The sequence below is a fragment of the Hyposmocoma kahamanoa genome, unplaced genomic scaffold (assembly GCF_003589595.1).
Source record: "Hyposmocoma kahamanoa isolate Upper Pololo Valley unplaced genomic scaffold, ASM358959v1 79, whole genome shotgun sequence".
NCBI classification, from domain to species: Eukaryota; Metazoa; Arthropoda; class Insecta; order Lepidoptera; family Cosmopterigidae; genus Hyposmocoma; species Hyposmocoma kahamanoa.
In genome coordinates, this window is record NW_020653993.1 from 1 (window position 1) to 14644 (window position 14644).

General features: G+C 36.7%; 2 protein-coding genes across 2 annotated transcripts in view; one reads left to right on the forward strand and one right to left on the reverse strand.

Moving 5' to 3' along the window:
• Positions 1 to 1949: 1949 nt before the first annotated feature.
• On the reverse strand, positions 1950 to 3902 carry LOC113233661 (probable beta-hexosaminidase fdl). The gene is made up of 4 exons (XM_026468834.1): positions 3716 to 3902; positions 2689 to 2789; positions 2413 to 2530; positions 1950 to 2046 (listed from the first exon to the last, which is right to left on the reverse strand). The coding sequence occupies exons 1-4, from the start codon at positions 3742 to 3744 to the stop codon at positions 1950 to 1952; spliced, it is 345 nt and encodes a 114-aa protein (XP_026324619.1). The 5' UTR covers positions 3745 to 3902.
• An 850-nt stretch (positions 3903 to 4752) lies between these two features.
• The window catches only part of LOC113233508 (probable beta-hexosaminidase fdl), a 29655-nt gene continuing 19763 nt past the window's right edge, over positions 4753 to 14644 (forward strand). Inside the window, exons 1-5 of the mRNA XM_026468630.1 lie at positions 4753 to 4817; positions 6077 to 6288; positions 8031 to 8534; positions 10049 to 10238; positions 13481 to 14634. Coding sequence (XP_026324415.1) covers positions 4753 to 4817; positions 6077 to 6288; positions 8031 to 8534; positions 10049 to 10238; positions 13481 to 14634 — 2125 coding nt within the window. The remainder of the gene's footprint in view (positions 4818 to 6076; positions 6289 to 8030; positions 8535 to 10048; positions 10239 to 13480; positions 14635 to 14644) is intronic.

Here is a 14644-nt window from a genome sequence, read left to right on the forward strand (position 1 = left end):
TCTTTGACTGAATTATATGGAGCTCGCGCTATTTATTTAAGTATTCTGTAACGAGATTTCAAGTTTATTTTTGTTATTTAAAATATATGAACGGTTGAGTGGAGACAACAGCTCAGCAAACGTAGTATAGGACGCCCTCTGGTCAGATGGAGTGACGATTTGGTAAAGGCTGCTAGTAGCAGATGGATGCGACGAGTTGAGGACCGGACCAAATGGCGCGCATTGAGAGAGGCCTATGTCTAGCAGTGGACTGCGATAGGCTGTTGATGATGAAAGGTCATAAACTCACCTGATGTTAAGCAACGATGTAGCCGACGATGTTACGTGATTGTCTAGTAAATGCCTATTCACTATTCAATACCTTGAATAGGCCCAAATTTTTTGCTTTCGGGAAAAACAGAGTGTTAATTCCTTTGGCGTGTGTGACTAGGTGGTAAGTTAAACATATAAGGATGGAGTGTTCCGGACTTTCTAGTAGTCCGAAGGAGGAACGTTGAGGATAGAACTACATTATAAAGTTCCTAATCACACTTTCCGATATGTATCCGACAGAAAACCGTAAAGCGGGCCACTTTTCTGCGTTGATCGAGACTTAACTATGCATGAATCGAAAATGACTCTGAGGCTTTTCTGGGAATCAAGGACATATTAAGTGACAAGACGAACAAATCGTGTGCTTGATGGTAAGCGATAAGCCTTTCTGTATATAAATATAACGGTTGCAGTGACACTCAGAATTCTAAATCGCAAAAATCTGAGAGGTACTGCCGCTGGGCTCGTCACCTTGAGACCTAAAGGTGAAAAGAACCCATCGAGTATATAACCAGAAATAGAGACGAAATGTCATTTTATTTGTTTGAAAATATTCTGTCATATCATTACTGTGACAACAACCGATTGGCCAGCCCGAATTCGAAACAATTGACGGGTGTCGTCAGTGGGTGTCGTCAATAGTTTTCACTTCAAATCGACCAGTTAACTTGAGCTTTGCTGTAATGGCTGAAAATTGCAAAATTACATATGTAATTACCGATGAAATGTAATTCCTGATGAATGGAACAACACGCCACGGCTTAGTTGGTATAGCGTCTGACACGGTATGCAAGAAGACGTCGGTTCGAATCCGACCGGATCGAAGGAATTTTTTCTGAGTGTTCGATCGTGGAGTAATTTCACAAAAAATAATTGAATATCAATTCAATAAAAATTTAATTAATACAGTGAATAGCGACATCTCTCGCCAGGACTGGTAGCTGTAAAGGTACTAACTGGGTTATAAATCTGTTATAGATTTCTCATAGATGGCGCTACGACTAAAAAGTCATTCAAAGACCAAGTACAAAGACACGACGCAAGCATATAGAAAAATTCGTGAGGTCCGTTGGTTCGTTCCGTGGCTTAGTTGGTATAGCGTCTGACACGGTATGCAAGAAGACGTCGGTTCGAATCCGACCGGATCGAAGGAATTTTTTCTGAGTGTGCATCTTTGTATTAATAATTTTAACAAACTAGTGGAGTAATTTCACAAAAAATAATTGAATATCAATTCAATAAAAATTTAATTAACACGCCATTGTTAGAGATATTATCTTTATTACAATAAATACAAAACATTTTTGGAATATACGGAAACGTACACACAGGTCAGTTGTTGGCGCTGTCTATATTTCAGTGCAAACGAGAGTTGATATTTATAAGTGGTGTATCACTGATGAGTTACCAGGAACGTATGGCCCTTATTTCGTCTCTATTTCTGGTTATATACTCGATGCAAGATCCTTGTGCCTGTAATTTAATCAGCATTCCGACCCTTCAAAAACCGGAAGGTAGTAATATGTACATTGCTTGGTGGTACTGTGGCAGTACTTCCCTGGATGAACTCTTTCACAATGACCTCTACTGTTACTAACACTTCTTTATACTTTAATAAAAACAAGCATCAAGTTAATTTAATATCGTATATTGTGCACGCAAGTAGAAGGATTAAAACTACACCATACTGGCCAGATTGGTTGCACATTGTACCCACGGATCAGCATACGCCATCTGGATAGGAAATAATTAAATACGTATTGAAAACAGGCCCTAATATTGCTAGAATTCGGAAGGTGTAAACCTTAATTATCTTTAGTCGTCGTTGCCCCGCTACCGCCCATAATTTTCTTCACCCGTCACTGTTTTTGGGCCCGTAATATGAACCAATCATGAACAAAGCTGCCCATGTCATCCTTGTCACACCTATTTTTATCGCATTTTCGCAGGTCAATAATTATAAGTAAAATGTGTAACAATAATTACAATAACTGTGTCAGAAAATCACGAAATATTGAGATTCAAACTAGGTTGTGGGACGTCTATCACGATGCAAAAGCGTGACATACCTCATGGGATTTCACACAAAATTTAACCAACCTGTGACTGTCCAATCTCATGTAGACATCACCTGTGACAGAACCATTGGCCACAATATCGGACCAGAGTCGCTCGGCCACAGCCGCTGCTCGGGGCCACAAATGGTAATCTACATTATCTACACACAAAAGATAAATATTATGAAGACGTATTTATGTATTAAAATTTGAGTTCGCAATGGGTGATTCGGACTGCCCATACCTATTCTTTGCATATACGTATAAATCCTACCCAGCGTCTTCCTGCTTTGAAGAGTTATTAAAGATGGTAGCTTACGTGAATCTACTAAATCCGTCCACAAAATAGTTTCACCACCTTCGACAGAGAACACGTCGAGACTTCTCCATAACTTCCACGAGTACATCTCTTGCCACGTTCTAAAAATGAAAGATGTGGTGGTAGTATATTTAGAAAACGGATGCTTTTCAATAGGGAGTTCGACCGTTTGAATCCCTGTGGTGATCTAATTTCTAACTTACTTATACTTGTTAATAGTAGTAAGTAAGTGTAAGTAGCAATACCTCTCACTAATTGTAAAAGAAAACATTGTGACGAAACCTGCATGTCGAAGAGATTCAAGCCTTCGAAAAAGTATGACGATAATAATATATATAAATATGAAAGCGACACAGACTAGCTCATTTCAAATATTTAGGACACTATATTGCCGACGACCTCAAGGACAATATGGATATAGAACGCGAGCGCAGGGCACTGTCGGTGAGGGCGAACATGCTGGCTCGCAGGTTTGCTCGATGTACGGTGGAGGTGAAGGTCACTCTTTTCAGAGCTTACTGCACACCACTGTACGCGGGGGCTCTGTGGGCCAGCTATACCCAAGTCTCGCTCAGGGCCTTGCGCACGCAATACAATAACGCCTTCAGGACGCTGATGCGGCTGCCGCGGTTTTGCAGTGCGTCTGCCATGTTTGCTGAAGCCCGTGTGGATAGCTTCATGGCAATCTTGCGCAAAAGATCAGCATCTCTGTTGAACAGAATACGTGGCAGCGGTAACAGCCTCCTGAAGACAATTGCAGTTAGGTGTGAGTGTCCCATAATGCGGCATCTCATTAAAAATACAAAATCTGTTCTAGAATTTAAGTACTAACCTAATTATAAGTTTCATTGTTGCTAACGCTTATGGATCCTAGTTATCTGAATAAATGAATTTGAATTTGAACAGACATGACCAGTTACCAGCTAGTCCGTGTAGCCTTGCATAGGACGCCACAAGACCTGTAGACACTCTCAGTTGATAATTTAAGAGGGATTGACATGTGAAGTAAGAACAGACAGTCTCCTACCTGTACCTGTAGCATCTATTATTCTTCATCTGACAGGAAAGATCCCACTTGCTGGATTGAATCAGCTTGTAATTTTTCAAAATATTCTCAGTACTCTCAGGCCATTCGTACAGTTGTACCCCATACTTGTCCCATGGTTTGGACTCATCGTCCTTTAAATGATCAGTGTACCAAACTATTGGTAACTTTGGTAGAAAGCCTGTGAAAAACTTCAATTTTTACTACTTACTACATGACCGTAGTGAATCTGTTTGCCATACTTCGATCTTTATAATTTTTTATATCACTGAAAAAGTAAAATCCTGATTGACTCTTATGCCAGTTTTGGCATTTTACGAGTATTTATCAACAACAGTGACTAAATCTGGGTCGATTTTTTCAATCAAATTAAAGTAAAATCTCATCAAATAATTTTTAACGCATCTATCATACAAGCATTGTGGATCTACATTGACTTACAATTATATGGACGTCGGGTCCGCGCTAAAAAGTGTCCGAACTTATAGGGCGTTAAAATCGTATACAGAGCGTCATTCACGCTTTAGTCTTCGTTTGTTCGACTGACAGCGAAGCAAGCAAAATTAGACAGTACTGCGATGACATTACAATTTAAATTCAACGTTTTAGCTTTTTCATATTCCTTTACATGTCACTACGTTTAAATAGGTTGACTTGGGACATTTTTTTCGTGGTTTTTGTATTAGACCCGTCGTCCATTTATTTGTAAGTCAATAGTCTGTACATACAAAAAAGCGAGAGATGTGTGCAAGGGATGCGGGCGCGAGAGTTGTATTCCATTGAATTCTATAGATGCAACCGTCCACAGAGGGCTTTAGCGGGATTGCATGTTGTATTTTTTAAAACTCTTTTAAGTGTACTTTCATTAAGTTTGAATATGAATTGACCGAAATTTCTTTTGCGTTGCTCCTGTTACGCTAACAAAGGCAGAAAATTTTGTTGAGGTTTATGCGACACCGAAGTGGTGCTTTCTTTAAAATATGGGTAGAAAATGAAACGTTGCTTCTTTTGGTGTCACAATGGCCGCCTTCGCGACACTATTCCGCCGCGAACTACACTTGGAACTGCTGAGTTACACGTCCCGGTACGCATTCGTTTCCCATAGGTTCGCCCCTGGACCGCTTTTCCCGCTGTACCGCCTCTTGTGGCCTGAGTTTTAAACTTGTTATCCCAAAAGCATCGAGTATATACATTGACTTACAAATAAATGGACGACGGGTCTAATACAAAAACCACGAAAAAAATGTCCCAAGTCAACCTATTCGAAATTTAAATTGTTATGTCATCGCAGTATCGCGCTGTCCGTAGAACAAATGAAGACTAAAGCGGAGTGTCGCGCTCTGTATACGATTTTAGCGCCTTACAAGTGCGGACACTTTTTAGCGCGGACCCGACGTCCATATAATTGTAAGTCAATGAGTATATAACCAGAAATAAGAGATGAAATGTCATTTAATTTGTTTGAAAACTATTCTGCCAAATGATTACTGCTCTCCGATTAGCCAGCCCGAATTCGAAACACTTGACGGGTGTCGTCAATTGTTTCACTTCAAATCGACCAGTTTAACTTTAGCTTTGCCATAATGAAAGAGAATTTAAAAATTGCATGTTTAATATTTAATTACTGATGAAATGTGATTCCGTTTGTTTTGTAGTTAGATGTTTTACTGTTTTTTCTACACTACCGAATGAAACAGAATAATTACAGAATATTTTTAGACAGGTCAGTTGTTGGCGCTGTACTATTTGAACTTTCTAATTTGTGATTTCAGTGCAAACGAGAGTTGATATTTAAAAGTGATATAAGGCCCATTTGCCTGATGACTTGTCAGGGATGGATGGTCCTTAATTCGTTTCTATTTCTGGTTATACACTCGATGTCCAAAAATTATGCGAGCTCTCCGATATTTCATTTCTTCTGGTATACTGTGGCAATACTTTTTACCCTAGCGCCACTGTGAGAAAGCTATGGAAGTTTTTCCTTTCTCTAGTACCTTCTTTTAAATGTTATATCTCCATCGAAGTAATCGATGATTTCGCCAGTGTCATGTAGAGGAGCACACGCGTTTTTACTAAAAAATTTACCAGTGCATTTCGACAGAATTCACTGAGAGGAGAATCTACGACGACACCTATATATCTACCAGCGGTTGACAATAGATGTCACTTTATTAATTGCAATATATTTTTTATGTATTTTTTTGTGAAAATACTCTACCAGTTTGTTGTTATAATTTCAAATAGGACAAACTGAAAGAAAAATACCTTCGATCCGTCTGAACTTCAATCAGCGGCATTTATGCTTAAAATAACATAAATATTGCATTAAAGTCTCAATTCCAGATATTTAACAGAAGCGAAAGACCAACCGAAGAAATTGTACATGATGACATCCGTCCTTTTATATCATTGCTGCGTTAGCTCGCTCAACGGATTGGTTATAGCTGACATCTGTGAGAAGCTGATGAAGGAAGAACGCGAGATGGTGCTTAGGTTTTGTGAAAGACTGGCTGATATGGAAGTCACTTTGAATAATTTGGAAACTGCCGTTGGAGGTAATGTTATAGAAAATTATACAAATGTTGTTTATTGAGGACATCCGTGGTCGAGTGGTTTACATGGTATCGCCATTTCTGAGGTCTCAGGTTCGTTCTCCGGCCGGGTCAATACAGAACTATTTCTATATTGTCTCGGGTATGAATGAGTGTTTGTGGTACCGTCGTTGTTTCTGATTTCCATAACACTAGTGCTTTATCGACTTCTTAGGTTTTCGCGATTGTTACACATAGGAAATGAAACTATTTTTCCGGATTTAAATCGCGTATGTTTGTTTTTCAAACAAACCGACGTTTCGGGCCCTTTACAGGTCCCATGGTCACGGTTGACTGAGGTGGTACAGTCATCAACCAGTTATGTCTAATATTAATGCAAACCGCTCTGTTATTTCACTATAGTTACAAAAGTTATTAATTAAAAACCTTATTATTAATTTTACAAAGAAACATTCTAATTTACGCTACATTACGTTTAACAAATTATTTTATTGAATAATTTTTTATTAACTTAAATTTACTATTAATTAATAAAATAAATTAGTATAAATTAAAACATAATTAGTACTGCAGTCTTTGCACCACAGGAAATACTGGCTCCCAAACTGGTGGTATGGAGAAACCATCTGCCCTGTTGAAAAAATAGGGTGGTTTGCATTAATATTAGATAGACATAGCTAGTTGATGACTGTACCACCTCAGTCAACCGTGACCATGAGACCTGAAAAGGGCCCGAAACGCCGGTTTGTTTGAAAAAACAAATATACGCGATTTAAATCCGGAAAAATAGTTTCATTTCCTACAAGTGCTATAGTTATTTACTTGGGATCAAAGCAATGTATGTAACGTTGTCGAATATTTGTAAGCGTACAAGTACTACAAGACAGCAGACGTAGGAAGAGATGGTTCCGGAATTAAACAAATTGGTAAATAGAATTATTAATACAAAGATTGAACACAAAGAAAAATTCCTTTGACAGAACTCACTTGCGTCTGTATGAGTTCTGTAGGATCGTAGGAATTTTTCTTTGTGTCCTATCTTTGTATTACTTATCATAATAAACTATATTCATTTCACAAACGATAAATAAATATCATGATAGTAAAATATCAGGATGTTAAATAAAGTGAAATTGATAATGTAATGTTGTATGCAAAACTAAGACCACAGACGCAGTTTCGAGTCCTGTCAGACTGTGGGAATTTTTCTTTGTGTTCGATCTTTGTATTAATAATTATAATAAACTATAATCATTTCACAAACGATAAATAAATATCATGTTAGTAAAACATAATCTTTATATTTAATAGTTATAATAAACTAGTGGAATAGTTTCACAAAAAATAATTGAATATCAATTTAATATGGCTAGTAGCTGTAAAGTTACCTAACGGGTGACGAAATACTTTCATAGATTTCTCATAGATGGTGCCACGGCTGAAAGTTCGTTGAAAACCAAATACAAAGATCCGACAACAAACACGTAGAAAAATTCGTGAGGTCCGCTGGTTAATTTCGTGGCTTAGTTGGCATAGCGTCTGCCACGGTTTGCTAGAAGACGTCGGTTTGAATTCGACCGAACAAGCCACTACTGTTAACTTTTAACAGAATACCGAACGTACAAAATCCTACCATTGACACTATCGACATAAAACTGACATGATTTAAAATTAGTAGGGAGCTCAGAACAGTAAATTTACAGATTTATAAAATCATGATTACCAATAATTACCTCACGTTACAGATGCCGTCAAAGAAAAAGATGTGCTACGAAAAGGTAAAAAAAAACAACCGCCATCGGAAGGCAAACTTAGCAACAAGATTTCAAAATCGGCTACTAGAAATTCGACGACTACACCTGGCAAGAAATACGCTTTGCAGCTCCGGTCTTCAGTCTCGGTTATGACTGCTAACATGTCAGAAGATAGTTTGATTGAAGCTTCAGAATTATCCTCATATGCCCAAAGATATGACGATAAACGAATGTCAGATACAAGCGAAGTAACTTCAATATATACAGTGAGGAAGTATACGCCGAATACTACAGATGACTTCTGTCCAGTCGATGACTTGGAAAATACCTATAATCCTCAACCTTTGACAGAAGATAAGATTTTGTTTAATAGCGTGTCATTCAAAGATGAACCGTCGTGTTGTAACTGTAAGGATACTATTTCCATGATTGTCGATGAACCTTCTGCTATTGATGACGAAGATATCTTTTTGGCTTTCCCTGATATTGGCATAAGTTAGTTTCAAGAAATTAATTACTCTAACGTGCCTTTCTTCTTTTTTGCAAATTGTTCTTTTCTTTTGCATATTATCTCAGTATTTACCGATTTATTAATTGTTAGTGTCTTTGTATTACATCTTAATAGTTAATGGTTAGTTTTGATCATCGAGTATATAACCAGAAATAGAGGCGAAATACAGGCCTTCTATCCCTGACAACTTATCAGGCAAAAGGGCCTTATATCACTTTTAAATATCAACTCTCATTTGCACTGAAATAAAAAATAAGAAAGCTGAAATAGTACAGCGCCAACAACTGGCCTGTATGTACGTCTCCATATATTCCAAAAGTATTCTGTATTTATTGTAATAAAGATAATATCTGTAACTATGGTGAGCAGTTCCATTCGGTGGTGTGGAAAAAACAGCAAAACATCTAATTACAAAACAAACGGAGTCATATTTCACCGGTAATTATTTTTTTAAATTTTCGTCCATTATAGCAACGTTCTAGTTAATCTGGTCTATTTGAAGTGAAATAATTGACAACACGTCAAAATTTGTTCTGAAATTGTTACATCAATGTAGTACCGTTTTTAATCGACTTCAAAAAAGGAGGAGGTTCTCAATTCGTCTGTATGTTTTTTTTTGTATGTATGTTACGCGATTTGTGAACCGATTTTCATGATTCTTTTTTTTTTGGAAAGGGGGTACTTCCATAGTGGTTCCATTTCATTTTGAAGAAAATCATCCACCTCGAAGGGTGGCTGCTCACGCATGAAGATTCATTTTTATAAATAGCGCCTAACTTTAATTTAGGAGCAATTACTTTAATGGTTAATTTTGCTATTTCTCCAATTCAAGGCGTTTTTCTCTCTTTTCAACCGATTCTTATTATCTCTAGTGTCAAGTCCTGTATAGTGGCGAACTAGGGGATATTTCAACAAAACTTAGCAAATAGACGTAATTCCACTTACATTTGAGGTCGGTTTTTTTAGTACTCTGTACTGAGATTACAATATACAAAAACGTAACACAGATGTCAAGCTGCAAGCATATAGCTATTAATTTACGGAGAGTGTGCGATGTAATTAAACGATTTTATTCCGCCTTCCCCTTTCCATCACCGGGGGACTAGACGTAGGCTTCGGTTCCACTCCTATGTTGTGGACATTCCAAAGATACGCGTTACGAAGCGTTACGCTTCCATATTTATAAGGCGAACGGCTATGTAGTGGAATTCCCTGCCTGCAGACTAGTTTCCTGAACGTTATAACTTGACCTTTTCAAGGCGAGAGTGAATAGGCATTATTTACGTGTTCATGCACTTTCCATCAGGTGAGATGGAGATCAAATCTGCATTTGCATTTTTATAAAAAAAGTCCTCTGGAAGCGCTGCGATCAATTTGTTTTCGCACGAAGTACCTATGAAAACATTTAATCCATTTATTTATTCTACATCACAAAATTAATGTGCTTCATGACCATTATAATAAAAATGCTTATTAAGCGTTATGTTTTTATGAACAGGGCACCCGTTTACTGAAAGATATTCTGTAACGGCATATCAATCCAACAGCGCTATACCTTCAAGTAGTGACCTAAGGGAAAAAACCGAATCTTCAGGAGTAACAACCATTTTTCATACCAAACCTGTTGCTGTAACTGAAAATTCTGAAGAAGAAATAGAAGTCAAACTTGGATCAGCACAGAAAGAAAAGTAAATTGTCATGCTTTTTTCAAGGTCGACAAGGCACCTTGTTGCCAGCAGAATAAAGATCTTTTTACCAACCACAACAAGCCAAAGGTCAAAGACCTTTCAAGTATCGATAAGTTATTACTTCCCAACTTTACCTCATAGGCCTATGACTTTTCTAAGCAGAATAATGTGACCAATTTGTGTTAGTTTACTATATTACATATTGAACTACTGTGTTTCAAAAGAAACAAAAATGTATACAGAGCACATCATTTCCACTTTACAATGGAAAATGAGAAGTGAAGTCAGATAGTTATTACTTGTTTTGCTTTTAGGAAACTTCGCAAATATTCCTGCGAAAAGTATCAAAAATACATGTGTTGCGTCTTCGGGATCGCTTCTTTGGCTATTGCCATCACTGTGATGGCACTTACCTGGGGCTCATTTAATTTATTTGTCAAAAATGCTTCAAGCCCTGTATGCCAAAAATCAAATATATATGATACTAAAGCTTTGAAGATAAAACGATATGATCACAGGTAAACGAGTTCAAAATTCAAAACTGAGATTAGTTTTAAATAATATTAGCACTAGGGGACTCTGTATCGCGGATGCCATGGACACCCACATAGACAACCACAAATTACACCCAAAGTCATGAAATAAATAAATGTAGGCCATACAAATATTTCTACCGGCCCGGGAATCGAATGCGTGGCAGTTAAAATATAAAGTAAAATATCATCCGTTATCACTATGTAACACGTTATTTGTTTCTGGGTTATCAATATCATTTCCTAATCGGTTCTAACATAAAAACATGAAAAAACTTCATTCCTCTGGAAAAACTTTCGTTTTTGTGGTCAGGACAACGAAAAGTTAAAATTTTGGATTCAAAGTTTTGACTATCTCTTTATTGAAATACAATATTTATTTATTTTATTTGTAGCCTTTATTGCTGATTAACAAGAATAATAAGACAACTGATACATAAGCTAACTTACCTACTAACTTATCTAACACAGAAACATTGTATGACATGTTTATTTTCTTAATACTCAAATGTCTATATTATTGTTGACTCGGTACCTTCAGCTTTTCCTAAGACATAGGCTTCTTCCAGAGATTTCCATTTCTCCGTATCTTTTGCTGTTTGCCTCCATGCTTCTCCAGCAATATATTTCATATCGTCTTCCCATCTAAAGTATCCCTTTCTTCCTTTTTCCCTCTCTTGGGTAACATTCTACAATATATTTTGTCCACTTATAAATTTTCTCTCTCATCATGTGTCCTGTCTAACGCTATTTTTGTAGCTTTATTATGTCTGTGACTTTTTTAGTCTTTGATTTGTTTTTAATTGTACTTAGTTTTACTTTTCTTCCAATTTTATGTTGAGCACACTTTCCATAGTATTCTGACAAACTTAGATTTTCTTAGTAAGTAACCATGACTGACAATAAGGAAACATTGGAAAATGGAAATGGAAAAATTCTTTATTGGACATTAAAAATTACAATACCCACAGAATACAGAACAGTAAAAGAAGGCACAAAGCGCAAACGGCACAAGTTAGTGGAACATACACTAAGCTCAAGGCTTGTATCGTGGGACCCCAAAATTATAAACAACTTATTTTTACTATTACATGCGCCATTAGTGCAGACACACATTACGTAAAGAATAAAATTAAATTTGTTACGTTATTAAGTTATAAAACGTAATTAATTTATAAAACATTATTAAATTATTGGAAACATTAAAAAAATTATTCTACCATTATGAAAACATTATTAAATCATTATAACAACACTATCAAAACATTATTAAATCAATATAACAACATTATCAAAATTTATTAAATTATTGTAACAACATTATCAAAACATTATTAAATTATGTAACCATTATTAAATTCTTTACAAATTATATAAACATTTAAAAAATATTAAATATTAGGAATATGAATAAATTATTTAATTATTAAAAATAGTATTGATTTTATATTTCATTGAATAAACATTATATTTCAAAAGAATACCAATGTGATATCCACAAAAGGAAAGTTTCAGGGGTGTAGGTACTCTGCTATATAGGCCCTGCTTAATTAAACAGAAATTAATGCTGTCAAACCAGAAACAGAACCTTTTTGAAAATGTGTTACATGATGTTATCAACATTGTTGTTCCCAGTACGAGCCAGAACATTTGTCGGAGTATGTGCAAATTAAAATCATTACATGCTTAAGACCATAGTAGATTAACAATAAGTAAGGCAACTCCGTATCCAATAACAGCGCGACTCGTATGTGCGCGCAACCGTGTCCGGACGCACACATTCGCATAATAATGAAATGCGCGTTGAGACAACTAATGTTGTGGCGCTAATACGGAGTTACCATACTTGTTCTTATTCTACTAGGCTTGAACAGTGAAAAAAACACAGTGATAAAAGTGTTGTAGAAGGGTTATCATTTGAGAAAGATCAGTCCACAGTCCACCATGCCCCACATAATTTGTTCTCGATAAAGACTTTCCACATTAAGAAGGAATAATAAATTAACTAAACTGCATATGATTCAAAGCACTTAAGTGTAAACCTCCACCATCATCGATTTTATTGATTAATAGTAATATGTGCCAGACAACGACTCTAATTTCCTGATCTCAAACAAAGAAATCTCTGTACTATGAGTACCAGAGCAACGGGATTCCGGGGCATATCCCAGAACACCAAGACCAGAACCAATTTGGAAAAGTTCATTTCCCGAATTGATATTACCGGGAATCCCAGGTTCCGCAACCAACGCCCGCAATGAATACCGTTAGGCCACCGATAACGTGTTCTACTACCGTGACATCCATTTTTTATGAAATTTATTCACTAGTTTGTTATAATTATTAATACAAAGGTCTAACACAAAGAAAAATTCTTTCGATCTCACTGGATTTGAAACTGCATCTGTATATACTTTGTACGGCGATAAAAGACTATAAAACCGAATACAGAAGATCTGTAACAAACAGAAAAATTCGTGACGTTTGCTCTCCAGTTGATAAAGCGGTGGCCTTAGTTTAGCATACAGACGCAGGTTCGAGTCGTGTCAGATCGAGTGAATTTTCTTTGTGTTCGATCTTTGTATTTATGATTATAGCCTCATCATCATTATCTCTCAACTTTACCCACTGTTATATATTCGTCTCCCGTTGTTTGTTCTATCCACCGCGAAATCCCGGGAACTCATACAGTTTTCCATGGTTTTCCAGCTTTCAAATATCATATCCTACTTGGATGTGGCAGTGCAAGAATGCCGTTTGTGAAAGAGTGAAGAGAGAGAGAGATCCACGAAAACAAAACCTTCATCTGTCTCTGAGTAGATGCATTCTTCTCTGCACTGGTCCTCAGATCTGGCCGCAACCCATAGACTATATACCTATGAGTGAGACCATTGTAAGTCTTGCTACTAAAAAAATGGAATATAAGTTTCAGAATATACCATCTGAAGCAGTAAATCAACATTTAGCTGAAGCGTTCAGGTTATTTCTAGCTGAACTCTCAAAGTTGGAACGAGTTGACATGCAGAATAAAAAGAACTTCACAAAAGATTTTGATGTCAAGAAACTAACTATCTTAATTAACGTGGAAACTGATCCTGATCCAAGGATCAGATTGAACACAGATGAAACTTATTATCTGAAAATAGAGACGTTGACTAAAAAAGTCAAAGTTTCAATTACCTCCAACTCTTTTTGTGGTGTCAGACATGGTTTGGAAACTCTAAGTCAGTTGATGTTACTGGATCAGAGTACTGGTTATCTAATCACTTTATCCAGTCTCCATATTAAAGATTCCCCTACGTATAAATACCGAGGAATAATGTTAGATACTGGAAGGAACTACCTACCTGTTAAGGATTTGGTGAGAACCGTTGATGCCATGTCAAGTTGCAAGTTAAACACTTTACATTGGAGGGTGTCAGACGCAGCAAGTTTTCCTTTATTCTTGCCTGGTCTTGAAAACTTAGTACGATACGGAGCCTATGATTCATCCATGGTATATACCGAAGAAGATGTCAAAAAAGTCGTGAGCAGGGCAGCTGTAAGAGGTATAAGAGTTGTAATGGAAGTAGCTATTCCGGGACCTGTTGGCAGAGCTTGGTCCTGGTCAGAAGAAGCTATTTGTCCGAAAAAAATTGATAATGCTACATGTGGCAAGGAAAATTGTATTTACCTTAGAATGAGCGGGCAAGTGTTCAATTATTTAAAGAAGATATATTCATATATTATTGCCATAACGGGTGTGGATGATGTGTTCCATCTCAGCGATGGTGTGTTTTCGTTGTCGAATTGCCATTACCTTCTGAATTCAAGAAGATATTTCTTGGATAAAGCGTTAGACGTTTTAAGGTCAGCGAATAAAGGTAAGCATTA